Source organism: Hippoglossus hippoglossus, chromosome 5 (assembly GCF_009819705.1).
Source record: "Hippoglossus hippoglossus isolate fHipHip1 chromosome 5, fHipHip1.pri, whole genome shotgun sequence".
In the NCBI taxonomy this organism is placed as follows: domain Eukaryota; kingdom Metazoa; phylum Chordata; class Actinopteri; order Pleuronectiformes; family Pleuronectidae; genus Hippoglossus; species Hippoglossus hippoglossus.
This window is the reverse complement of record NC_047155.1, coordinates 26,645,640-26,672,655: the sequence shown is the minus strand read 5'-3', so window position 1 is coordinate 26,672,655 and position 27,016 is coordinate 26,645,640. Positions and strand designations below refer to the sequence as shown.

Here is a 27,016-nt window from a genome sequence, read left to right as displayed (position 1 = left end):
TTGAAGAATACAGTTGAGAGTTAAATGAGAGGATTGATTCACAGCTATCATGTTTGACCAGGAAACATGTAGCTTCCTTAACTTAGCCTAGCACAAAAGCTGGAAATAGGTAAATGACTAGTTTAGCTTAGTCTGAGAGTAACAAAACCTCTTCAGCTCACCAATAAACACTATTATTTGTGTGTTTTAATACAAAAATGTAAAAACACCACTTTTTATTGGGAGGCAAAGGGACGGTGACTGTCCCGGATGTTGCCTGGCAGCTACAAATCCTAATATTTACAAAATCCCAATTGAAAAAAACAACATGCTGTCTCCAGCTATATAGCTACTTACAGTATAGACAGACATGAGAGAGAGGTTTCGACCTTCTTATCTAATTTGTGGTAAAGCATGCTCAGTGTATTTTACCTACATGTCTATTCTGGAAGTGACAGCAGAAAAAATTGTTCCTCGTGAATCAAAATCACAGCAGACCTTTGAACCTTGTTCATTATCCACAGGTCAGTTTCCTTTATTCTTTTAAATTAACGAGCTTTGACGTTTTATTGCTTGCCGTTTCAGTGCAGCTACTGAAACCCAGACTGAACCTCCTCATCTTAGTAGCTGGACTCTTTCACTTTAGCGAATCTGAAATACATTGACCTTTAATCACGAGGATGTAGAAATGTTATAGAACTTTCAAGCACCTTCCTGTCCCCTAAATCTTTCTCGTCGAGATGATCAGCCATGAAAGGTCTGCACCTGTTTTCTACACGACTTTGAAGCCATAACTCTGAGACACAGACTCACGAGGTAGATCCCAACTTTCTATGCTATTAAACATGGATATTGTACATTACGCTTGTTTACACGAAACATATAACACACGAGTGAGTGTGTTTACCCAAGTGTCACTTTCTAACCCAGGGATGGATGACCAATGAATCTTTTGGGGGGGGACTTTGCTCACTTTTACTTAACCTACAGACATTATCCTCCCCCCAACCTGCCGTCCATCAATGATACATGGTGCCTTACCACAGCCAAGCTCAAGTTTCCCTCCCCAAAGTGGACGGAGTACAGATTTAACGGTAAACGACAGCGCTCCTGTTTGTTTTTATGCCATATCTTTGAGTATACCAAACCAGAGGCCAGAGGAAGTTTGAAATAAAACTTCACGGGGATGTTGAGTCTGGTGAGTTCACCGCTACATTGCGTGTGCTGCAATGTTTTAAGGTTGCCTCACTCGACATACAGACGGCAGCGTGGGTTAATATGCACAGCACGTAAAACTGAACCTGGCCAAATTTTAAGAGTTGGCAACCATGTCTCTATCCAACCTGCTTCTGAATCTTTGTGATAACAGATCTACTCAGAAAATATATAAATATATATATATAGGGTAAAAACCTATATCATTTTTGTGTAATCTTTTATTTTCCTGTAACACCAATAGAATTTTAAGATTAATTTCTATTTTTGTAATGGCCAGATAGGTAGAAGTCTGCTATTTTGGTGTCTCTGATTTAATGTTCTCTCTGTGCATGTGTTTTTCAATATGTTGTTATCCTCTTGTGGAGGTGGGCAGCCGTGGCCCCGTGGTGGTGTTGGCTATTTTTTTTTTTATTAAAGGAAATCAAAGCCTTATGGGGAGAAATCTAAATCCATGTTTTTATATGTGATGTGTTTTGATATAGTGTTGATATTGTACATGCAGATGTTGTGATGAAACGTTTGCACTTAAAAATGTGGGGGTTCCTGTAGTATTGGATTCTGTGGCTTTTCTATGACTCAGATTTAATGACATGTTGTTGACGTTTGCTTATTGAGAAATGTATATTTTCCCGAAGGGAGGATACAGTTATGCACTTAGTATTTTATACCACAAAACAAGAGTTCAATCTAATATTCTACAGCACATATCATGTAGTTTACTTCACCTTCATTGTAATTTGGCAGTACAATATTTATTTATTTGAATTTACATTTGAGCCCGATAGATTTGGTCGCTTATATTGCAGGGTTAGGGTTAGGGTTAGAGTAACCCTAACCCTAACCCTGCAACCCTACTATAAAATAGAGGGAAAATAACCCATGAAGCCCATTTAAAAGTTTCCCCCATCAAGACGTGTCATGAGCATATTTGTTTGTTTGTATTTTCTGATGATATTTTTCCTTCAGCTTATCTTGAATTGTAAAATCTTGTTTTAAAAAAAAGAAATGACATTGTTCTCGCTTTGTTTTGTCCAGTTCTCTATTTGTTTGAAGCTTTTTTCAAATGTTTACAAGCTACTTGTCTTAAGTGGCGTATTGATGTGTGACAGGTTAAGAGGAAGTGTTTATAATGGAAGAGATAAGTGAGACCAGTAATAAAAGATCTCAAACTGACCACATCTCCATTGTGTCATTACCCTGTACACTGTGTGTGTGTGTGTGTGTGTGTGTGTGTACACACAAGACTGCAGACAGGTTTTCATCAAACATTGGAGAGTATTTACACATGATTAATATTTGGAGCAGATTGGTCAAGTAAAAAAAGAAAAAGAAAAAAAAAACTTTTTTAAAAGAAATATTATAATTATATTGATCAGAAAATGATTCTCAATCATATGATAAGTAAGGTAAGGTAAGTCAAAAAATGATCTAATTCCTGGTACAACAATGCATATTTTTTTAGGTTTCTCTGCATCCCATAGGACTCCAGACACAACCTGAAGCTTATATAGATCAAAACAAAATTTTCGATCATATCGTAAGATGTACATTCATTATTTAGATGAATGATTTGGCGTCATAAGGTATAAATTACATAATTATGAAATGGCATTATAATAAATAAAGTGACTGCTCCAGTTCACCACCAAGAACCCACAACACTGCTGCTAACACAGACTGACACAAGTCATGTTTTAACAGTAAGAACACGTTAACCTCCACATTTCATTCACGCTGAAAAGTTAATCATCATTAAAGTGAATTCAGCTATTGCACATTAATAGAGCTGCTTTTTGATCATCAGGCTTGAAAGTAGAAGTCTCTGTCTCTAGTTTCAAAAGTGTTGAGCTGGAGGAGGACAGGCTGCAGCTCTGCATCTTGGCTCAGGAGGAAAAAAAGAGGGGATGCCAGTTTCCCTGAGACTGTTCTTCCTCTCTGTTGTCCACACCGTGTCCCCTGGTCCCTGACGGAGCCTCAGATCAAGAGCCTTCTGTCTGTGGCTTCTCTTTCATGTTCATGTTTGCAGATGATTCTGAGAGAAAAAACAGTGTTGATTATTTGAATACTGACATCATGCAGGCTGCTGCTGATGTAGTTCAACCACAAGCCAAACATCCTGAGGTTGGTTGCACCAACCCAACTACGCCCGGTCTTAGCCATGCACATTCTGACCTGTCTAAACCTACAGTCAGCACCAGGACACAGTGACTGCTAGGTGGTCCGATAACAAATAAGAAGAAGCAGTCACTTTGGATCAGAGGTATGTACAGCTGTATTATCACAACACCATGACTGTGTTTTTCATGAATCCAGTATGGACATATTAGTTTGGCAGCTTTTGTTCTGTTATCTATGGATTTTTAAAAAGGTTTTCCTGCTAGTGTGAAGCTTTAAATGTCCTGGGAGCAGTTTTGTCAACTTATGATAGTGTATTCAAACCATCTACATTCTGAAAAGATGATCATATGGTTATTATTTGACCATGTATGAAGCCACATCATGATGCACATTTAAGCTTTAGCTTTGGATAAACTATTTTTGGTGCCTGTTTTTTTTATAAAATAAGTCTCACAAGAGAAGGTTAGCTTTAAAAAAAAAACATGTTCTCCCAAAGAAATCAGACTTCCTCCTTTAAAACATTTGAATAACTATTTTCTGACCCCATCAATGTCAACCTCATTGCCACCCCTCAGCATAATGATCGTGTCTCTGTGACCTCCATCACACACAAGTGGTGTTAGTACCTTTGCCATGGAGATTATTTTCATTGTTGTTTATCTGTTTGTCTTTTAAGAGGTGTACGCAAAGACTACTTTACAGATTTTCTTGAAACGTAAGGATGGAACATGTGTCAGGGAAGAACAGAATAACTTTTGGCACATATCCGAATAAAGACGTAATTAAGGAATTTTCTTTCACTGTCTTTAACATTGCGACACAGGGAGCTTTTTTGATATTTGCACTGAGTTCCCAAGGTATAATTCATGGATCTTGATGAAGAAAATCAAGCATATTTTGGAGCGCCTTCATCATTCAAAGGAACTTTGGCAGTGGTATGTGCTTCTATTGAGCATTTGTGGCAATATTTTTTCTTAATCTTAACTTCTATTTTGGAAATTTGACTGTTGGGATGATAAGATGATTTGCAGTATATGTGTGTGGTGTTCGTACACAGTGTCCACATTGACGAACATGACCTAGCAGCACTCTGCTACCGAAATGTTACTGAGGATCAAAGAGCTTCAGTTCAACGTTCTCCTAACTGGACAACCTTCATGGTCATGATCACAACATTTCAGAAAAAATTAAATGTTTAAAACTCTAAATGAGCCTTTACTCTTTTTTTGGAATTGTATTCTCAAACAAAGTCCAGAGAGTTGTCGGAGTTTCAGTCGTCAGGTGTGTGTTTACCTGCGCTGCAGTTTCTGTAGATGGAACGGACATAGATGAGCAGCATGAAAAGGCAGAAGCCGATGAAGGAGGATATTGTACCACACAACAGGAAAGCGTAGCTGCCGTGACTTTGGATCATCTGAAGTGAGAGGGACACACACACACACACACACACACACACACACACACACACACACACACACACACACACACACACACACACACACACACACACACACACACACACACACACACACACACACACACACACACACACACACATACAGAGAGTGGGGTTTTAATCTCAAACAATTAACTGTAAAGAGCAATGTGGCTACAGAATATAGGTTTCTCATGGCAGTGCATCATTGTTCTGATTACTGCTGAAACAACTTTACAATGAGGTCCACACCAGGCTTTCCATACACTCTATTTATTGTTATCAAATATGCATTAGTGGCATAAAAATCTGTTCCAAAGTAATGAGGAAGCACTGTGTTGAATGTCATCGTTACTGTGAACAATAGGACGTGTTCACACAGAGTCCTGAGAGACTTCTTACCGATCCTACGATCAACTGCAGCATCATCTCTCCTGTGCTGGCGCTGGTCACCAGGACAGTTGTGACACAACCTGGGAGAGACACAAAGTGTTATAGAGGACTGAAAACAACGTATTCACCGGTAAATAATAAGTAAATACAACATAAATGTTAAAATAAATTTAAAAATAATTGCATATTTAAAAAAATTAAATAATACTCAAATACATAAAAGTGTAATGTAGTCAAAATCAATAATCAGATGATGGATTGGGGTGAGTTGATGCCCCAAGTGAAGGAGTTTAAGTATCTTAGGGTCTTTTTCACGACTGAGGGGACGATGGCGTGCGAGATGGACAGGCGGGTCCGCGCAGCGTCACTAGTGATGCAGGAACTGTACCGAATCTTAACAGTGAAGAAGCCTTGAATTAACCGGTTCATTTACGTTCTGACCCTCACATGTGGTCACGAGCTCTGGGGAGTGACTGAAAGAACGAGGTTGCAAATAAAAGCAGCCGGAGTTAGTTTTCTCTGGGTGGCTGGGCTCAGCCTCAGAGTTGGGCTGTGGAGTTCAGACTCTGCTCCAGGCATCCAGTCAGGATGCCTCCTGGGCACCTTCCTTTAGAGGTTTCTAGGGCATCATTGATACTGATGTTGGGTGTTATGTTGTGTGTCAGAACTTGTGTATGTGTTCTTTTTTACCTTTGTAGTCCATTATGTCCTCTATAAAAGCAAGCATGGAGGGAAACACGCTGCTTATGCACAGTCCCAACACACAAGTACCGATGAAGAGAAACACACAGCTTGTGTAGAAGATCATCAACAGGCACTGCACCAGTATGACTCCCACCTGCAAGATGAACAGACAGACCGAGAGTGAGCCAATGACCATGAACAAAAAGACTGAGTAAACAAAATCTGCCAAAACCTGAGTTCATTGTGTCACCAAAAAGATGAAGAGGGGAAGGTGAGTTTCCCTAAGATACCTGTGCTATGGGGTCTGAGGAAATCCACGTGAATGCAGAGAGCATTCAAAGATCAGAAAGACAGAATAACTTCAGGTTGAATCACAGTCTAGCATCTGCTGAAACCTGGAGTTTAACCATGGGAGGGTAATGTTCAACCAACTGAACTATTTTGGCATGCTAACCTGTAGTTATGGAGACTACACAGTGCCCATCAATATTTTAGTAAGTTTAGGTAAGTTTTTTGACATTCTGTTTGAATACTCACAACCCCAGAGAACATGGTCATATGTCAAGGAGAGCTCCTCAGCTATCAAAACCCAGGGTTGAATCAGGGTCCTTCCACTTTCCCAACTGAACTGAGGCGACACTGTGCAAAACACAGGAACTTTTTAGGAAAATATATCACTAAACTTAAAAGCACTTCTGAAATGTTAGTATCGCTTGGAATTTAAAAAGACATCTGATTGGCTGTGGAAACCCAGGAATGGACCAGGGACCTTTAGATCTTTAGGCTAACGAACTCGAAACTGAACTATTTCAGGAGGCTAATCCACAGGTAAGGAGGCTATGCAGTGCACAACACAGAAACTGCTTTAGCAACGATTATACAAAAACTTTGAACAATATCACAAGAACTGAATTACTATGTGTACTAGTTATCTGAACCCACAAGCTCCCAAAAGCAGGAGCCAGACTTTGTGCTCTTTCACAGTGTGTGTGTGGGGAGGGGGTTGGCAATGGGTGATGACCAAGCACTGTCTTTTTACCACAGTCAGACTGGGGTCTTAAGAGATCCATTGTGAACACATGTAGGTAACTCAACCACAAATGGTCCCCAACTGTTATTGTCTAGAAGCCCTAGAAAAACAATTATCGGCTGCCAAAACCCGGGATTAAACCAAGAACCTTTAGATCTTCAGTATAACCCTCCCCCAACTGAGCTACAGCATTTAGGAATGAAAACTGTGGATATGGAGATTACACAGGCCCAATTACAAAAACATTTTTGCAAACATTTCAGAAGACAGGGGAGCTACGTACTGTATTTCATCTGAAATACTGTTCGGATACAAATAAAGCACTTTGCCCTACTTTGTACTCATTGTACCTAACAGCAACATGAGAGAGACAAAGATGAAGTGCACCTGTGTTCCCCTCCCTCTTGTTTGGTTGTAACCACAGCAGAAGGAGCAACGTGGTATTTGCAAGGAGAACTGTCCTTGATAATATATTTGTTTATAAAGGTTTTGTTTACTCTTGAGGTTGTTGAAACAGGAGTGTTGCCCTTGCTGTCTTTTGCAGCTACAGGCCGCCATGTTATGTGGTGGCTATTAGATGAAAAGCATTTCAACATCTACTAAAATTAAAAAAGACATTTCAAAAAACAACTTTCCACAAACTTTACGGGGCTTCTCTAATGTCACTTTGACCTTTCACTAAGGTCCGATCGGCAATGTGTCCATGAGCTTACACCCCCTTCTACTTCAGCAAACAGAAATTCAGTTACGAAAGACATGAGCTGCTGGATGGTTGCTTGATATTGTAATAATAAACTAATCAATGAAATAAACAAGCTATCTTTAGCTATCGTTAATCAACTCTCCTCCTATCTTCACCATAACAACCTTCTTGATCCTCACCAGTCTGGTTTCAAGGCAGGCCACTCAACGGAGACTGCCCTCCTTGCTGTCACTGAGCAACTTCACACTGCTTGAGCAGTCTCTCTCTTGTCTGTCCTCATCCTTCTAGACCTTCCTGCTGCATTTGACACAGTGAAGCACCAGATCCTTATTTCCTCCCTTCAGGACCTGGGTGTCTCAGGCTCTGCTCTCTCCCTGCTCACATTCTACCTCAACAGCCGCACTTACCGGGTAACTTGGAGAGGATCTGTGTCTGAACCTTGTCCTCTCACTACTGGGGTCCCTCAAGGTTCCGTCCTGGGTCCCCTCCTCTTCTCTCTGTACACCAACTCTCTCAGCTCTGTCATTCACTCACATGGCTTTTCCTACCATAGCTATGCTGATGACACCCAACTAATCCTCTCTTTTCCCCAATCTGAAACACAGGTAGCAGCACGAATCTCTCCCTGTCTGACTGACATCTCTCAGTGGATGTCTGCACACCACCTGAAAATTAACCTCGACAAGACTGAACTACTTTTCCTTCCAGGGAAAGGCTCTCCCACCCACGACCTGACTATTACCTTTGACAACTCCGTGTTAACCCCCACCCAGACTGCTAGGAACCTGGGTGTGACACTCGACAGTCAACTCTCCCTTACTGCCAACATTACTGCAACACCACGTTCCTGTAGATTCATGCTGCACAACATCAGGAGAATACGTCCCCTTCTCACTCAGAAGGCGGTGCAGGTTCTGGTCCAGGCTCTGGTCATCTCACGCCTAGACTATTGTAACTCCCTCCTGGCAGGTCTACCTGCTAGTGCCATCCGACCTCTGCAGCTCATCCAGAATGCAGCAGCTCGACTGGTCTTTAACCTAAATTCACTCACACTACTCCGCTCCTCCGCTCCCTTCACTGGTTACCAGTGGCTGCCCACATCCGTTTCAAAACACTAGTACTTGCGCACCGTGCTGTGAACGGATCGGGTCCAGTCTACATCCAGGACATGGTCAGACGTTACACCCCAGCCCGTTCACTCCTCTCTGCATCTGCCAATCGGCTTGTTGCTCCCTCACTGCGAGCTAAACACTCAACAAAATCACGACTGTTTGCTGTCCTGGCTCCTAAATGGTGGAATAAGCTCCCCATTGACATCAGGACAGCAGAAAGTCTACACATCTTCCGCTGCAAACTAAAAACACATCTATTCCGACTATACCTTGAATAAAAGTTTAAACTAACAATTTAGTAGCACTTAAATGGCACTTACTTATAGCACTTTGTAGTTTGGCTTTCTTGAAGAAATTGTACTTTCTTGATTCTTGTTGTTCTGGGTTGGTACCCTCATGCTTTGGATAAAAGCGTCAGCTAAATGAACTGTAATGTAATGTAATTTTGTTGCCTAATTAAGAAGAACTAGGAAGAAGAACATCCAGTTCATCCCTGTGCCGCAAGAGATATGTGATTACTTCTCTTCTGCAGGCTGGTGGAGTTTACACTACACAATGTCACAAAAACTGTAAATCTCAAATACTTATTTATTATTTGACAGCTTTACTTAAGTTTACTTTTAAATAGACAATAGATAAAATAACAATCTATTAAAACAAATTGTTTCAGACTAAACCAGTGGTTTCGAACATTTTCTACTTCTGAAAAAGCGATTTAGATTTTTCAAATGTCTGAGTTGTTAAAAGCTTTTAAGCTCTCAAATTCTTTAATGATCCAATATCTCAACACAAATCAAAGAGAAAAACAAGCTCTCGTAATATATCTAATGTCCCTGTTTATAAAACTGTTTAAAATGTATTTTGCTCTAGCTCCACCTGCTGCTTACACAAATGCTTCAGTGATCTAATTGTGCCATAGAGCTTAATAAAATAATATAATAATCAGTCAAACGAGTTCTTTTACATAAAAACTTTAACCACAGTTAACTAGCCTGTATCTGACAGTGTCAGGAGAGTTAATATATATATTTTAGCCCAGAAACCATAGCAAAATGGTGCCAACATTTTTTGAAGATTAAATGTGCCCTTGAAAATGTAAATCATGTGACCAGTTACGTACACTGGGTCAGTGGGAGGCAGACTTCTGCATTGGCTGAGAACGTCTCCGGGTATACCTAGGTACCTGTCCTGACCTGTAACTTCTGTGTAATAAACCTTATTATACAAGCAAGAATGGTGTCCGCGGAGATTCCTTCATCATCATCTTCAACATCACTGCTGCTTAAATATACAACAAACTTGGCGTCACGAACTCTGGACGTGCTGTGGCCTGCGGCATCTCCAACACCTTCACACACGGTGAGCATTTCTCACTTGACTGGACGCTGGTTCGTTCATTGAGGCTGTTGTGTGTCTGCTGTCTGGTCACACCGTAAAGAACCTCTTCTTTTTTATGGACAGGTCATGTTGTGTTGATGTTTGAAGTGAAGCTCCGTGCTAAATTTGATTTTATTTGCGTAGTGCACAACGCAAAAAGGGGGGATTATTATAGAGAAGATAAAAAAGTGAAGAAAGGAAATAAGATAAATACAAGAAATAGTGTAGAATAGCTTCATTGTAACGATAAGGTGAGCTAAATAACATCATGCGAGATTAATGAAGATTGGGCCCTCAACTTCTTAACGGTAAGACATGTGTATATTAGTCACTGCGTGACAGTTGGCTTTGGCATAGTCAGGAATTGAGTTAAAAAGAGAAAATTGGGACAGACCTGGATCCAGGGAAATTTGAATAAATAAATGTAAACAGTGATAAGGGACAGAGTAATGAGAGAGAAATAGGATCAAAGAGATGATCAGGGAAAGACGCCGCAGAATTTGGATAGAAAAAGCCCTCAGGGAGGAGGTGTTAGAATGGGCCATAAATCCTGGAACATCACCACAGGTCAGTTTAATAACTGGAGATTGTAGAATTAAAAATTCGATTGTATGTTCCCACTCTGAACATTTGTTGACGAACAGTGTCTGATGCAGCCTCTCATCGAATATCTACATCTCATAAGGTAGCATCAAATTTAGGAGAATAAGAGAGAAAAGAGCGCGGCAAAAAGCATGCTATATGAATGTATGGTATGAATGAGTTGTTTTGGGGAATTTAAGATGAGTGCTGTTTGTGTTTTTGGGTTGAATTTGCAGTGTTTTTCATTGTGTCTTGTGGCAATGTGTGTGCGTTTGTGAACAGGGAGCCACCTCCCAGCCGTATCCTGGTGTGTGTGTGAAACGTGGTCATTAATGTCCAGCTGTGTGTGACAAACTGCAGCAGGGGTTGGTCTATGTGGTTTAGGTTAATAAAAAAGATTTTATGATTGAATAAACATATATAGGTTGTAGTTGAGAACGGGAAATTTGATAGCTATAAGGAAAGATATTTTGTTTTCTGTATCAAATAAAACAATGAGCCTCTTCCAGAGGACGTAATAAATCATGTGAGTCTCCCTTTCCCTCCCTCCACTCGCCCCCACCTTCCCCATGTGCCGCACTGGTGTGTGTGTGTGTGTGACAGGCTCGCTCTCTCTCTCTCTCGTGTATGAAAAAAGAGTTTTTCTTCGGATCTCTCCTCGGCTCCCCTGAGAGAAAGACCGCATGTGTGTAAGAATTCAGAAAGAAACCTCTGTGATTAACACCCTCTTGTGAGACGCAGGGGCAGAGTCACAAAGTTTTTAAAACCAATTCTTTAATGGGGTTTAGTTTAAGCTAAAAAAGACAGTTTGTTTGTTTGTTTGTGGGACAGCGAGATTGTGCAGACAGTATTAGGAAATAATATTGTTTGTTTGATTCAGCTAGATTGGATATGTTTGTAGTTCTAAAAATTCTTTAACCGCTTGAACTTTTTTGTTTCATTTGGTTTTCATTAAATTCTACAATGCTTGTTTAGGGGTTTAATTTGGGAACAAATTGAGTTTAATTTGACATTTTGGACTTTAAATACTGGATAATGATAATTTTGATAGAAGGAGAGATAGTTAGAATTTAGTTTTAAGGTGATAACGAGAGGAAATTGGTTGCATTGACTAGAGAATGCAAATATGCTGGTATCAAGAGTGTCCACATCTACACTACGGGCTGGTATAAATAAGAATAACATATCTGTGTTTCCTCACTGGGACTGACACATGTGCTGTGTGCAGGCAGAGAGTCATACAGATATATTGGTTTGCGAAAGGACTGTCGAGTTATTAATACAGCCGTGAATAAATAATAAACTATTGAGAACTTTAAAGATATTATTAGAGTGAAATAAACTAAATTATATATTGATGATGCATGGTATGGGATTATAACTGGTATTTAAAGGAGAAAAACATCTGTTGACCTAAGTGCTGGCAGATAACGTGTGCAAATGTGTGCAAATCATACTGAATTGCTTATGATGCTGTTAAAAGGACCTAATGGGTTCATAAGATACTAAATCGTTGCCTGTTTCTTTTCCCTTATCCATTTATGGTGAGTGGGAATTGAGGCCGGTGCATCACACAGATTGAGGCTTGCTGCCGTCTGTGTGTGCAGCTCCTGTCTCCAGTCTGATCAAGGCCGGTACAGTTTATCCCAAAAATAAATAAATAAATAAATAAATAAAAGGCTTGGCAACGGACTGACCAGTTAATGCATTTAATTAATGAATGGAATATGATTGTTTGGTCTAAACAATGCTGTCAGTTGCAGATGTGAGTTGTATTGTTTGTGCGTGGTTTATTCTGATCTGAGCTGTGTTGGAGATTCACTATTGTGACTGTTATATTATAAGCGGACTTTGGGTTGTGCTATTACATTAATGAGCTTTTGATTCCTTTGGAGTTGGCAAATCAATTTCATTTTTATTATTGGCTGTGGTGAATTAATGGTTTTAATACATGAATGAATGAATGAATTGATTAATTTGTTAGTTGGTTGATTGATTGATCGGTTGAGTGCTTGATTGATTTGTTGATTGATTAATTGATTAATTGATTAATTGGCTGATGTGTTAATTGGTTAATTTGTTACTTGACTGATTGGTTAATTGGGCGTACACAATTTCCCTATATGAATGCTTGTCCGACACCGGGGAGGCAGACTTCTGCATTGGCTGAGAACGTCTCCGGGTATACCTAGGTACCTGTCCTGACCTGTAACTTCTGTGTAATAAACCTTATTATACAAGCAAGAACAGTGTCCGCGGAGATTCCTTCATCATCTTCAACATCACTGCTGCTTAAATATACAACACTATATACTTACTGTACTTAGAAAACAATATCTCAGAATTGCAATCTATTTTTGTTAATGCGCATTCCTAGAAAGCTAAAATATTTTAGTATGTTTATTTTAATAGTTTGAGTTATGTTTGATGTCTGCCTGTTGATCTTTTTCCTCACTGGACTGTAATTTCCAGTCTTGATTTTAAGTTGGATTTGTCTTTTCGATGTGCATTCATACCAGACTGAAGGTGAGCAGCTTGGGTGCTGTGTATTTGTAGGACAGGTAGATGAAAGCCAGTCTTCCTGCTGTGATGGAGGCCCAAAATACACTGTTCAGATAGCCAGCAGTCTTATGGCCCATCAGGAGAGGAGGGGAGATGGCGTAGGTGTAGATGAAACCAGCGTATGAGCCCTGCATGCCAAGAAACACAGATCATTTATTCAGAGAGGTCAACAAAATGTTTAACATGAGAGAAAATGATGGTCAATCATCAGGAAAACTCAAAGAATAGCAACAGACTGTTGTTTAACGTAAACAAAAGTATAAATTCTGCAGCAATCATTTTGTGTCATGTCCTGCCTTTTTCAAGCTTCACCCAAACACGACTCTGTGCCTCAACCAAATGCAGTATTTCCTGCAGATGAGAATGGAACTGATGGACAATCACCTGTTGTGTGCAATGTGTGTGAAAGGCCAACTCCAGACAATGTCTCGACTTAATTCTCAGGACATTGTCTGGAGTTCACATGGGAAAATGGTCAGACTGAGTTATGACTTTAAAAGTGTTATTTCTGCCACAAACTGTAACATTTAGTCTTATCTAAGCGACTATAGTTAAAGAGCAGCGCTGCACTAGAGACATCAAGCTGCTATTGCTTTTTTCATCCCCCCGTCGGCCGATGCTGCAGCAGCCTGCAAGCTTCTACACACTGTAGTGTCACAGCTGCAGACATCGCACCCTCAATCCCTCCTCCTCATCTCTGGAGATTTCAACCATGCTTTCCTCTCTTCCACTCTCCCCACCCTCACCCAGTATGTTAAATGCCAAACCAGGGACCATAAAACACTGGATTTACTGTATGCAAATGCCAAGGATGCATACAGCTTCCCCCCCACTTCAGGCCGGTAGCCTTGACCTCTCACCGGATGAAGACCATGGAAAGGATTATACTCCAGCACCTATGCCCTCTGGTGAGCACTGAGCTGGACCCCCTACAGTTTGCGTATCGGCCAGGAATTGGTGTGCCTTCACAGATCCCCTGAGCACCTGGAGAACACCGGGAGCACTGTGAGAGTCATGTTCTTTGACTTCTCCAGTGCTTTCAACCCAATCCATCACTGCTCAGGGAAAAGCTGGAAGGTGCTGGAGTGGACTGCCACCTGGCTGCATGGACCATCAACTACCTCACCGACAGACCACAGTATGTGAGGCTTTGCGACTGTGTGTCGGATGTAGTAGTTTGCAGCACAGGAGCCCCTCAAGGAACAGTGCTTTCTCCTTTCCTGTTCACCATATATACATCGGACTTCGGACACAACACAGACAGCTGTCATATCCAGACATTCTCTGATGACACAGCCATAGAGCCAGGAAACTGAGGTCCTTCGGAGTGTGCAGGACACTATTAAGGACCTTTTATGACACTGTGGTGGCATCCTCAGTGTTCTATGCCAATGTATTCTGGGGTTGTCGATGCACTGAGAGGGACAGGAAAAGACTAAATAAACTGGTTAAGAGAGCCAGCTCGGTCTTGGACTGCCCTCTTGATCCCACTAAGGAGGTGGGTGAGAGGAGGACGCTAGCAAAGTTGAATTCAATCATGGACAACACCTGTCTCCCCTACATCATACCGTGGGGGCCCTTAGCAGCTCTTTCAGCAGCAGACTGCTCCACCCACGGTCCTTCATTCCCACTGCTGTTAGACTGTACAACACCATCCTGAATGTTAAATAATTGCTGCTTTGGTCATGTTGAGTTACAATATCTTGCACAGTTTTTTCTTTTGCACAATTTGTTGTACTATTTTGCACTACTTTTAAGAGGAAGAAACTGTTTGCACACTTGTTTATTTTATGTACAACCGTCTCACTCTTATGTACAAAAGATTCTTTACTTGCCAGGTACTATTCATCCTGTGTGTCGTACAAATCATCCTGTGTGTAGAATGTTCCTACTTTTTAATTTAATTTATTTTTTAATTTTTAATTGTTTTATTTTAACCATTTAATTCTTTATTTTTATTCTATTGACCTTTTTATATTTCTTTATTCTCTTGTCTGCCTCATTCTGTCCTTCCTGCTGTAACAAGGGAATTTCCCCGATGTGTGGATAAATAAAGTTCTATCTAATCTAATCTAATCTAATCTAGCTACAGTAACCTTCCCATTGTTTTGTCCTCATGTCTCACAGTTCTCATGCATCCCCCTGCAGCCTCACAGTTTGTGACATCCTGGCACAGAGGTTTTATGTGTTGAATATCCAATGTGTGTAATGTTGGCGTGAAGACTGACTATGATCCCATCGGTGATGAAGAGGATGGCTCCGCCTAGAGCATGTAGGATGAAGAAAGTAGCAGGGCGGCCCCGGAGTTTAGCAGGGTTGCAGCAACCAAACCAGCTCACGTCTCCTGGAGGAATAGGGATACAAAGAGATTTGTCACATCATTTGAATAGTTTGGTGACAAGCACACACACACAAATACATCCATCCATTACCTTGGCCACTGTCCTGGGTGGGACTCGTGTCAGACAGCGAGTCCTTATCCAGCAGACGTGGACTGTTGTTGAAGCACGGCAGCAATCTCTCGTGGTACATGAGAGCGAGCACTACTGCAGGGACAGGGAGCTGGCAGAACACACAAAGAACCTCTTGTTGACTAACTGAACAGTCAACACTTCCTGTCAGTTGATTCCTGTAGTCCCTGTGGTCTCATCTTGCTCTCTGCTTGGAGCAGCTCCAGTTCAAAAAGAACAACACAGCTCGGCAACTGTAACAGGTTTCTGTTGTTTTTATAGCATTATTACTGTATAATCAACAAATGCCTACCGTAGAACCAGTACATAGCATGTTGCTGTACAACTGCAAAGCATCATGGTGAAAAGAGCTCACTGACAAGATTCTTCACGTTCTTCAGCATTTGACTTCAGCAAGTTTTCCAAGATCAACATTTAGTTCATTCATCACAGTTTTAATTTGCCTGTGCCTTAAAGAGTGCACGGGTGAGAGAAGTAGAGGCACTCTACACTGTAGATGGAAAAATAATGATCCAAGGTGAGACTGTTTGTCCTCTCTATAACATTTAACTGCCTCATAAAAACTCTGTGTGTTCACCTGTTCACCTGCAGCAGCAGAGGAGGCACCACAGATGAATGGAGCATGGTCAAGTGTTCAACCTTGTCTGATTGCGTGTGTGAGGTATTTGACTATATCCAAACGAATTGTATGTCATCTCAAATTTGTTGTTCAAAGTAGATTTTGGGAAAAACTGACAGCCCTGGTAGAAGAGACTCTGGGCTTTGTGTGTTATCTTTCCTCTTAGGCAAATCACACGGTTTCAACCGGCTCAACAAAAGTCGCTGTCATCGTCCTATTAAAAAGCAGTAGACCATTGAGTCAATATTTTAGAAAGAATCCAACACACTAGTGTGCATCTTATATAAGTCCTGGTCAACATCACTCATGTGTCTCATGTATTAGTGTCCTGAACTCACATTGATAAGAGCCATGATCCAGAAAGCATAGGACACCCTGGTGACGACGACACCCTCAGTGTACAGAGGGTACTGGGAGATGTTGTGCAGTGTCGTTGCATGGCCGGAGAGGCTGCTGCGGAGGTGCTGTAGGTCCGACGAGGAGGACGAGTTGGCAGTCCAGTTGGCCGCAAGAACACAGCTGTCATCTGCCAGGAACGGATCAGCCACCAGGGGACTGACCAGTGCTCCCAGGCCTATGAAGAAATGCAAAGCCTGTGGAAAGAGACGCCAAGATCCAAGTATTGACTTTGGCTGCCCAAACGTTTGCACATTCCACAGTTACTGTTAAATTCTTCCTATTTTTCGAGGTCATGATATAAAAGGTAACCATGCATTATCATGTGAAGAAATGGTTGAGCAAAATATGATCTGTACACAGAGGCAAAGCATCAGTGGATTTAACTTGGAGGGCGAGAGTTCCCTTAACATCTTCTCACTCCTATTCACCCCATTTGGTGTGGCATCAGCACAAGTAAGTGTCTAATTTAAGATGTATGTGACTAAGTTATAAGATGTGTGTTGAGGCTTGCTAGTCATTGTTATATTGAAGAACGAATAACTTAAATGTTTTTAAGTATTTTATGTTATGTTGCACTGCTCGTCCCTGCTGTCATAATTCTAGTGGTATATTTACATTGTGTGTGCACAAGGGCTTAATTTTGTATTGGTCCGAATACAATACAGTCACCATGCCACCTTCAGCCTCAACTCATGAAAATAAACCCAGAACGGACCCAAACACACAGACGTTCACACCCGTCCTCTCCCCTCCCCCTCCTCCTCTGACCTGCAGGAAGACGGCCGAGTCCTTCTGATACAGCTTCACCAGCTGCCGGTTGGCGATGGTGTCAATCACCCCCATGGCTTTGCCAGCAAGCGCCATGGTGATGGCCAACAGCACCACGTGGTGACATAATGGTATGATGGCAAACACGAGCGAGATGATGAGCGTGGAGGACAAGAGAGCGGCCAGGGAGGACAGCAGTCTGGAGAAGATACAAGAGCCACAGCTTTAATCTTCATGTTCAGTCTATAGAGACGAACAACAGACTCAGTGCAAATATATAGTATTTCTATTTAAATGACCCCATAGTCATCATATTCTAACCTTGTTTTATTAAAGTGACTCAGCCCAGGCCAGAGTGATTTCAGGCTTTTTCTTGTTATTGCAGTAAAGTCACCTTGATGCTCTGCTGCTACTCTAACTTTTATTTACCCAGTATAGACACGTTATCTTCACCTTGTATTCCCCATTCTTTCCTGCCAACTTTCCAACTTTAACCTTGTCCTACATAACTTTTAGTTTGTTCACACGACTGTTCAGCCTGTGATGAAGGCTTGTAATACAGATTAGTCAGTAATCATCACAGGATCAAAATCCACCGTAAGCATGTGAACATGATGAACGCTGAGGTTTTATGTAATGTTTTCAATGTTGTGTAACCTTTCTGTAGTTTCCCCAGTGGTCATGTCCAGTGTCACAAACTGAGGTGCTCTCCCTCCTTGCTGTCTTTACCAAAGTTCTTTCCCAAGATTTAAAAAACAATAGGTACATAAACGTTCATGGATATTTACGCGCCAACAACCAGAAGTTTAATTCTGGTCACTGCATTGCACAGAAAAACTGTTTCGTCAGCGTCTAGACGGTCAAAATGAAGAAGAAGAAGAAGAAGAAGAAGAAGAAGAAGAAGAAGAAGAAGAAACCTGCTGTGACCCCTGTGTTGGGGGTGCTTACTAAGATTTTACCCGGGAGTTGAATATGATATACGAAGAAGAAAGCATCAACCCTTCTGTGAAATAGAGTTTTTTTTAAACAGCGCTCTAATCATGTCCCCATCCACCTCACACACTCACATTTACATCTCAGGTCACGGTTGAGTCGCGGTTGAGTGGCTGCTCAGTGTGAGGTTCAGCACAGACCGGGAACAACCGTCTGTACTTTTACACATTTGCCAGTCAAATCAAGAATTCAGTCTCAATGATGAACGATGTGGTCAATGAAATGTTCAACATCCGTTCACTTTACCAGCCACTTAAACTCGTCAGCCTCAAAGGCAGGACTGTCGACTCAAGGCATTCAAGATCAAATTGAATTAAATTCACAGAAATATTTGTGAGGACATGACCTTGATGTCATGAATGGAGGCAAATCTGACACAGCTTGAGGGTACACTACAATTTGAACTCAGATACTAACCGATACTAAAGGGTCTTCGCGACCAGTTTTATTTGACAAGTTAAAAAAGCTAATTTTGTATACGAGGCAAACGGCCTTGAATACCAACACCCTGGTTGAGAGGTCAGTAGCTCCTGTTTCAACAACAATGAAGTATTTAACAGTTATTACAAACGTTAACCTGCCGCTGGCACTCGTTATCATTAGCCGTTTAACTCTTTGCAATTAGTCGATAGCCACATTAGCTATCTGTTAAGTTATCATTAAGCTAGCAGTTTAATGTGGGAGCTGGACAGAAAACGTTATTAGTCCTGCCCTGTAACATTGATAGAAAGTGTTAATTTAACAGGATAACAAAATTGTTTGTGTCTGAAAAGTGTTACGTTTCTCTTAAAGTCCCCTATAGAAGCTGAGAAAAGTCAACCAGCAACAGAAACATTGGTGTTGATGTTATTGTTTGTATTGTTCTAATCTTTATTAAAAAGTGTGTATGCCTCTTAATTTATTGTCATTTTTCCCCTATGGTATCGAAAATGGTATCGAGTATTTTCCTGGGTATCGTATCGAGTTTCTAGTTTCTAAATTCTAGTATCATGACAACCCTACTCAGGTATAAACACAGAAACACAAGTAATTCTGCTAGTGTTGTTTTGAATTTGTTTCCTTTTGTACCTTTTGCCATGTTCACCATGACTTTATGACAGAAAACAACACGGTGCTGATCACTCCCACCACTTCTCCCCAACCACACTCACGTTTTCTTGAAGAGTCCCCCCACGCTGGAGCCCACCAGCAGGAAGAGCTGCTGGGAGAAGAAGACCCAGGTGATCTGCTGCAGGGTGGACTGGGTCTGACACCTCAGGTCCAGGATGGTGGGTCCCAGGAAGGCGATGCACAGGCCGAAGCTGAAGAACACGCTCCAGTAGGTGAGGGTCTGCCTCCAGTGACGCTTGAACAGCGAGCAGATGTGCTCGTCCAGCAGCTTCATGTTGGTCCTGAGAGGAGCTGCACACCGCCTCGCGACCACGCATCTACACTGGGACCAAGGGAAAGTATCAGCGGTGAAAGTAAGCAGTCGTGCCGGTTATCTCCTGTTGACGCGGACGTGGCGCTGATTGGTTGATGTCCCCAAGGTCCCGCCCTGCTTCGGACTGGCGTCTGTTTCTCTCTGAGAGATGTGATGGGACAATACAGACAAATAAATATGTATAATAATAATAATAATAATAATAACTTGAAATGTTGCTGGAAACAGCTTGCACACAAAAAGGACGTTTGGTTTAGGACAGTAACATGAGCACCTGACATAAGATACATTTACAAATCAATCTGTGTTTTTGAACATCACATTCACTGTCATATCAACAGGGAGTCTTTATGTTTTTATAACATAAGATTACCAGGTTACTTAATATTTATTTTTTGCTTATTAAACACAGTGGGGATTGTATGTTATAATGTAGTTATTTATACAAAAAACAATTACTATATTGTACAATTGCCAGTCATTTTCACAGGCCTGAACACTTTACAGTGTTTACAGCACCCAACCAATTTGTCTTCTACCATTATTCTGTTTTCATTTGTCTCATACATTTTCACAGGAACATTTTGATATAGAGAATATTATATATATTTTAACATTAAAAAAGATATTTCTGTATTGAAGACCATGTACAAAATCCTTGTGATCTTGTTCCCTTTCCCAGCACTCTTATTTATTTATCATCATATGTAGTCATCAAAAAGTTTCATTCATGATAGCTTTATTTATTTATTTATTTATGGTTTGTATTTTATTTACTTAATTAATTTGAATTAATAGTTACAGGAAATACAGAAACGATTATATGTATTGATTATCTTTTGAAAATAAAACCTTGCAATAAAATGGAATGAAGTAAATTCAGTTGAGTTACTTGGGTTGTAGCAGTTGTGGGAACAAGTCTCTATCTTTTAACAATAAACGCAAGCTGAACTCAAACGACGTCTGGTGATTAAAATGCAGTTGTCAAATAGCACCATCTTCTGTTGACCCAAGTTATTGTACATTTGCATTTGCACTGTATCCTTCAACGAGTATATCATATCATGTCATAATGTTAAAAGGAACTATGAAAGAAGAAGACTTTGAACAGGTGAGTGTTCCAGAGTTTTAATAGCTTATATATTGATTAATTAATCAATTATTTAATCAATTTTATGCCTGTTGGCAGTCACAGTACATTCAATTTCTCATTTTAGAACAGTGTAGACAAATCACACAAAATATCACATCTCATACAAAATCTAAACTTTTCTTTTATAAAACATTTAGACATAATCTGTTTTTTTATTTCATTTTAAATACAGGGTTCTCTTGTTTTTTTTTATTACAGCATAAAACTCACTGAGAAAGATGAAAACAGCTGTTAAAATACATATATATTATTTCTTTGTCATTACAGTATTTAAAATAGCTTCGTTTACCACAACTATAACACAAAGTAATACTTCTGCCACTGAGGGAAGGAAGGGGAGGTTCGGAAGTGTAACATCCACAGAGCGTCCCTCTGAAGTCCCTGGAGCTTTGCCCTGAATTCCCCTCTTCTTGTTGCCATCACCTTTACTTGAGCTGACTAACAGGTGATCAGAGGGTTGGAGGGTCACAACATTATTCTTCCGTCAGCGTCATTCACGTTTAGAGGTAGGAAAACTTTCAGCAACCATTTAACTTTTATTGGAATTTGTCTCCTCACTCAAACAAACATAACAATAACACCCCCCCGACCTGCACATGCCGCTGGATTGCTTTTGGGGTTCAGCGCTTGGTTTAAGGCCCCTGAACACACCCTCCTGTTGAGGCTCAAACCAACAACTTCCTTGCCCCTTTGGTACAAAGATCCCACTATATTGCTGTTAAAAAGACCCCTCACTACATGCTTGCTTACACTGAACCAAATAAAGCCGACATACTGCCACCCTGGTTTAGATAGCATGCTTGTGTTCTGTAATCAGAGGACATGTTCCCAGAATGCTGGCTCTCTGCTTTACACAGATTACATTCAGTGACAACCTTCACTTCCAGATAAAAGGTGGAACATTTCTGCCTTAACAAGGATGTGTAAAAGGGGCTCCTGATTATTAGCTTCTCTATCGCTGGCTTGCCTGAACAATCTCAAATATCATTAATTAGCTCCTGCTTGGTAACCTCTTTACAATTTGTTAAACACATAATCCTGGAATGCCTAATCAAAGCCGACTGCTGTCAACCTGCTGCACATTTCTTAAAGACGTTTTGCCTCTAATCTAAAAGGCTTCCTCAGTTCAGAGGGACGGTTGAGAGTCAAGGAATCAAACCTTATAGGGTCGTTCGTACCATTGTCCTTGAGACATGTAATAGTTATCAAGCTCTTGGGATAGTTTGTGCATCTCCTCTGTGCGTGTACACTGTCCTTAACAATTAATGTGTACACACTTGCATTACCTGCATTCTACTCTTGGGAACTGTGGAAGTCTCCAAGGCAGTACACAGGCAGGGTTCTCTAGAAGACTAAAGCAGGGGAAGCAGGATGTGGTGGTTCTTAGTTGAAACTCTTACTTTTAGTACAGCTATGTTTTGGAAGAAGTGATAGGGTCAGGAGTACAAATCATCACTAGCAATACATCAGTCGGCAGACCAAAATGTTTGGAATTTTTGGAGGCATGTGTCAGGTTTGAAATCCTGTAATTGCAGAGTTTTGTATATATGCACATTTGTGGAGCCCAGGGTTAGAAGCAGCCAAACATTTGTAGTCTCTACTCAAAGGCTCAAGGCTTTCACAACAGTGCAGTCGGTTGACCGCTCCAACAGAAATACAAGTTGAGTGAGTTGCTTGTCAGATCGTCTTTTGTTTCAGGAAACTGTTGGATGTAACCAGCCCAATTCTGTTTTTGGAAAGGTGCGGGTGAGGGGGTTTCCAATATTGTCGGACGAGCTGATAAGCACTTTCACGGAAGCACATGGACTCTCTGGGCCAAGTTACCAGGATGTGAAAGTTGCAAGGATGCTTTATCAGAAGGTCTTAATGAACAGTGTCTGAAACCTCCTCTCCCACACCTTTCCACAATTTTTCCCGAAAACCCATGGTCCAACATTTACACACACTAATTTTAGTAAGTGGTCAAGTGTGAAGGTGGGAACGTTAGCAGGGTTGGAACTTCTCTTTCCAGCTATCTTGTTTTAATTCTCTCAACTATTTCTTGATGTGAGAGACTGATAATAGAGTTGCACTCATATGTCCACAGCACTCCTAGGAGGAGAGACTGTCAAGTAGAAGCAGTCTGCAAATGTGTGTTATCTCCATACTTCAACCATTCATCACACCTTGCCTCTATCAATGCTGTTCATGTTATCATCCCATGTTTGTTCTGCGGTCATTCACCAAAACTTTGAACCCTTTTGGCCTCTGATGTGATCAGATAATAGGTTATAGAAAAAAATATTTATAAATATAATATTTGTTCCTAATAACCCGGCCCTTTTAGACACTTCATGTCAAAGGGCAGTCTTGTAAGTGTGTTTACAGTCTCATAAATAAAGGTATAAATGGATCTTCAACTGCCTTGGAAGGAGTCTTGAACCATCCATCTGCCCTCTCTTGCTCTAGTTAGTCCACTCCTTTTCTAAACCATCTGCAATGTCTGGTCAAGAGTTGGCCCTCCACAATCACCTCAACAGTTTTCAATGTGCGTAAAATCCAACAGTGGTTTAATATTTCGGACGGGTTCAGTATGCTTCATTCTTAGTTCTCATAGGATTATTTTACGCCGTCTCAAATAATTTTGGTTATTTTCTTAAACTGATAATCTGAAAAAAACGGTTCCCTCTCTCAAGCTCTGTTTTCTCATTCTTCACACAACTTCTTTTCTTTTTTTCAAGTGCAGCACCATGACCTTTGAGGAGAGCCTGTCCTCCATTATCTCCATGTAATTACCTCATTTAGCCCGTCTCTGTGACAGCAGACTTATTACCCACCACAAATGTGGCTCTTAAGAAAGCTGTAAACACTTTTCAGATGATGTTATATGACACAACAGTAATGAATGAGTTTGTTTCAGACATACTGCCCACAAACCAGTCACAATTAAGGAAGATGAAAGGCAACATGTCTTCTAAAATCTACATCAAGTCCTGTTGTTCCTCACTTAACATCTCTGGAGCCTCTAAGCAGCATGTCTCATACATACTGAGGATGGAATCATCGTTATTTACAAAGGAAACAGTCTGTCACCATTTATCTTACTAAACCAAATTATAAAAAAAATATTTGGTCCACGTAATTTAAAATCGAGAAATAAGTAAATAAATTATGGTGACGTTTTTATATGCAACTTCTTATCAATAGGTCTGCCGATATCAAAGCACAGAACAACTTAGTGACTGGAAGTATAATGGTGATAGGAAGCCACTGTTGCGCTCCACACAAACTGTCTACATCTCTTTCATATTGCACAGTTAATTTAACAGACAACCTTGATCACACCCCACAGGTCATTAATGTGGCCCCAACCCTAACCGTGTCATTGGCACTGGAACCCCTCCCCTCAGCATCCCCTTGTCTGCAGGAACTCAGCAGCGCTGGACGCGGAGTCAGGAGATGGAAACAGAGTTAGGAAAGATTAAGTGTAGCTCAGCAACATGCCCCCATCACTTTTCTTACTGAAGATCACTTCATTATCAAGGGCATAGGATTTAACCTCTGGGCTTAATGGGGTTTCGTACAATATGGGGTCATATTTTCAAACCACAGTGGGTAAGAAAGACACTAAGGAAAGGGAGCAGGCTTCAGAGGACACTTCTGGTTTGTGCAAATAGGAGACTAAGAAATACATACACTCGCAATGAGTTATTTACAGACACAGAGCAAATGCCTCCTAACACACTGGATGCACTAGATCAAATAGAGATTCTTCACAAGCCAAGATATCATGCACAGTTTACTAAGGCAACTTCAAGAACTGAAGTGAAAGTCAGCTGTTAACACTGCATGGAACAAAACCCCACGATGCGCTGAAACATGGAGTCGCTGTAGCAAGGCAAATCTGCTTTATATTCATAATGGAGTCAGATGAACAGTGTGATGCTACGATTTCAATGTCCAGATTATTTGTGTATTTCAAGGCTGTCAGGTCACATGACACCTGAGCCACATGAGCTGCCATACTGGGGGATCTTCTGAACCGGACATATTTAATTCATCACAGATAAATCGGATTTAGCTTAAATGACGTCAGATTATGAGCTAGCTTACATATTCAGGTAGCTAACCATCGTTACTTTCCCCACACATTTTGGATTAGCTATACAAGGTTGAATCTCTCCTGTGGTTTCTTTTTGAGGTTGGAACGTTTTGCTTAAATTGCCTGTTAATGTGTGAATCCTTTTTAAAAGTACACACTCTGAGTTTGTTATTTAGCAAGTGTCTAATAGCACCCAGGGCTATAGCTACAGGGACCATTTTCTATAAGTGACAGCATGTTTTAAGCTAATTCTGTATAAGCTAACTAATTAAAGCATTTTCCATTTGACAAAGTTCGGGCCAAAAATAATAATAATAATAATAATAATAATAATGTCCCTAACAGAATTACTCTTGTTCTTACAGAAAAGGCTTTGAAACCCTTTTTTAGACAAAAAAATAAATAAAATGTACATAAAGCAAATCTGTAAAGTTAATGAATAAAACATAAAAGTTAATTTAGATACATTAATTTGGGGGCGCACAAATATCAAATGTATGCTAAACATTGGATGCTAAATCAAAAATCAGAGAGTGTACCTTTGAGCTACATCTTTGTGTTTTTTGGTGTAGAGATAAGCCTAAACATAATTAGGACAAAACTATTTGAAAAGAAAGTGACCTCAGTAGATTTTACACAAAACTGAAGCAACTTCCATTCGCATCACAACCCTCCTGTTTGTTTATCCCAGTGGTGTTCAGGCAATACTTCTTTACATGTTCCAGATGTGGTCGCTACCGTGGATGGCCAGAACACCGGGTGTGTGCTGAACAGAAATGATACATGTTAGTCCTATGTGAAGAAGTTATATTTAGTGGACAGTTTTTTCCTTGAAATGTGTGTGTGTCAGCAAGATACTTAAATCTCTGCTGTCTCTACTGCCACTGAGAAATGGCATGTTTGTAGCTGATTGTGCAAATGTATGCAAATGTGTGTGTGTCTCAGCTCAGTCATTTCAAGTGCAGTACAAGTTAGTTATTTGCAGAGACCCTGTGTGTCTCCACAGTCAGCTGCCATGGAAATGAGTGAGTGCACATATGAGTTTGTGTGTACGTGCATGTGCGTGTGTGTAACTGAGGCATGCTTGTGAATGTGAGGAGCTGTGTTGGCCTTAGTGCTGTGGTCTGTAAAGGCTGCTCCTCTTTAATGTGCGTCTCTCGTCCTCCTCTGTGTGTCCTCTAGAAGATGCTTTGTCTTCGGTTCTTTCCTCGAGCTGAGGAGAGACAAAGTGAGGACACACTTATTCTACACTTGTAATTATTCACAGTCTATAGTCTATAGACAGGGAAGCAACAACTCCATCTTTTCCCTGAATGCATCACCCTTTAACCTAAATTAACTTGATGCTTCTTGGTGATACTCAGGTGAATATAAAGTCATAGTGAGACTTTAAATTAAATTAGCTTCAGAGTGTATACTAGACTAGACAGTAATTGGCTTGAATATTAAGACAACCCCTTGGTTATTAGTCTTTTCAGTTCCTGTGAGACTCATCGTTCTAGTATTTAATTTGTGTCACAATAAACAAACTCAGCATGCCGGCTTCTTGCAAAGCATTGCTAATTAGCAAAGTACGTCTGCAGACAGTTTAGCATTTCTGATGTTGTGGTCAAGAGTAAAACACAACGAGTTTCATTACAAATAATTCAGGAAACTCACAGTGTAAGAGATAATCCATCCCATAGTTATCAATAAATACGTTGTCAGTCTAATGTGTTTACAAAACAAGACATTACGAGAATATAAGGTAAAAACAAATATTTTTTATTTACAGGTCTAAGATGTGCAGAACTATTTTAACATCATAATATAATTATCCGAATGGCCCACTATGCGAACAAAATGTTTGGCTGCCTGTAACTATGATTTGTAATCAGCTTATAGTGAATTCATATCATGTCACTTGTGGAGGTCAC

The 27,016-nt window shown here is 40.6% G+C and overlaps 2 protein-coding genes and 1 long non-coding RNA gene across 3 annotated transcripts in view; 1 reads left to right on the top strand and 2 right to left on the bottom strand.

Moving 5' to 3' along the window:
• Positions 1-2,566: 2,566 nt before the first annotated feature.
• On the bottom strand, positions 2,567-19,844 carry mfsd4aa (major facilitator superfamily domain containing 4Aa). Its single transcript, XM_034586577.1, has 10 exons — positions 19,595-19,844; positions 17,451-17,649; positions 16,622-16,876; positions 15,626-15,755; positions 15,422-15,537; positions 13,148-13,321; positions 5,834-5,981; positions 5,153-5,223; positions 4,609-4,729; positions 2,567-3,229 (listed from the first exon to the last, which is right to left on the bottom strand). The coding sequence occupies exons 1-10, from the start codon at positions 19,825-19,827 to the stop codon at positions 3,177-3,179; spliced, it is 1,500 nt and encodes a 499-aa protein (XP_034442468.1). The 5' UTR covers positions 19,828-19,844; the 3' UTR covers positions 2,567-3,176.
• Positions 17,401-27,003, top strand: LOC117762117. The gene is made up of 3 exons (XR_004613939.1): positions 17,401-17,411; positions 18,253-18,265; positions 26,731-27,003. It is a non-coding gene; the product is annotated as an uncharacterized LOC117762117 (long non-coding RNA).
• The window catches only part of cdk18 (cyclin dependent kinase 18), a 43,172-nt gene continuing 41,744 nt past the window's right edge, over positions 25,589-27,016 (bottom strand). Inside the window, exon 16 of the mRNA XM_034586580.1 lies at positions 25,589-26,313. Within this exon, the coding sequence (XP_034442471.1) occupies positions 26,279-26,313 (35 nt within the window). The 3' untranslated portion in view covers positions 25,589-26,278. The remainder of the gene's footprint in view (positions 26,314-27,016) is intronic.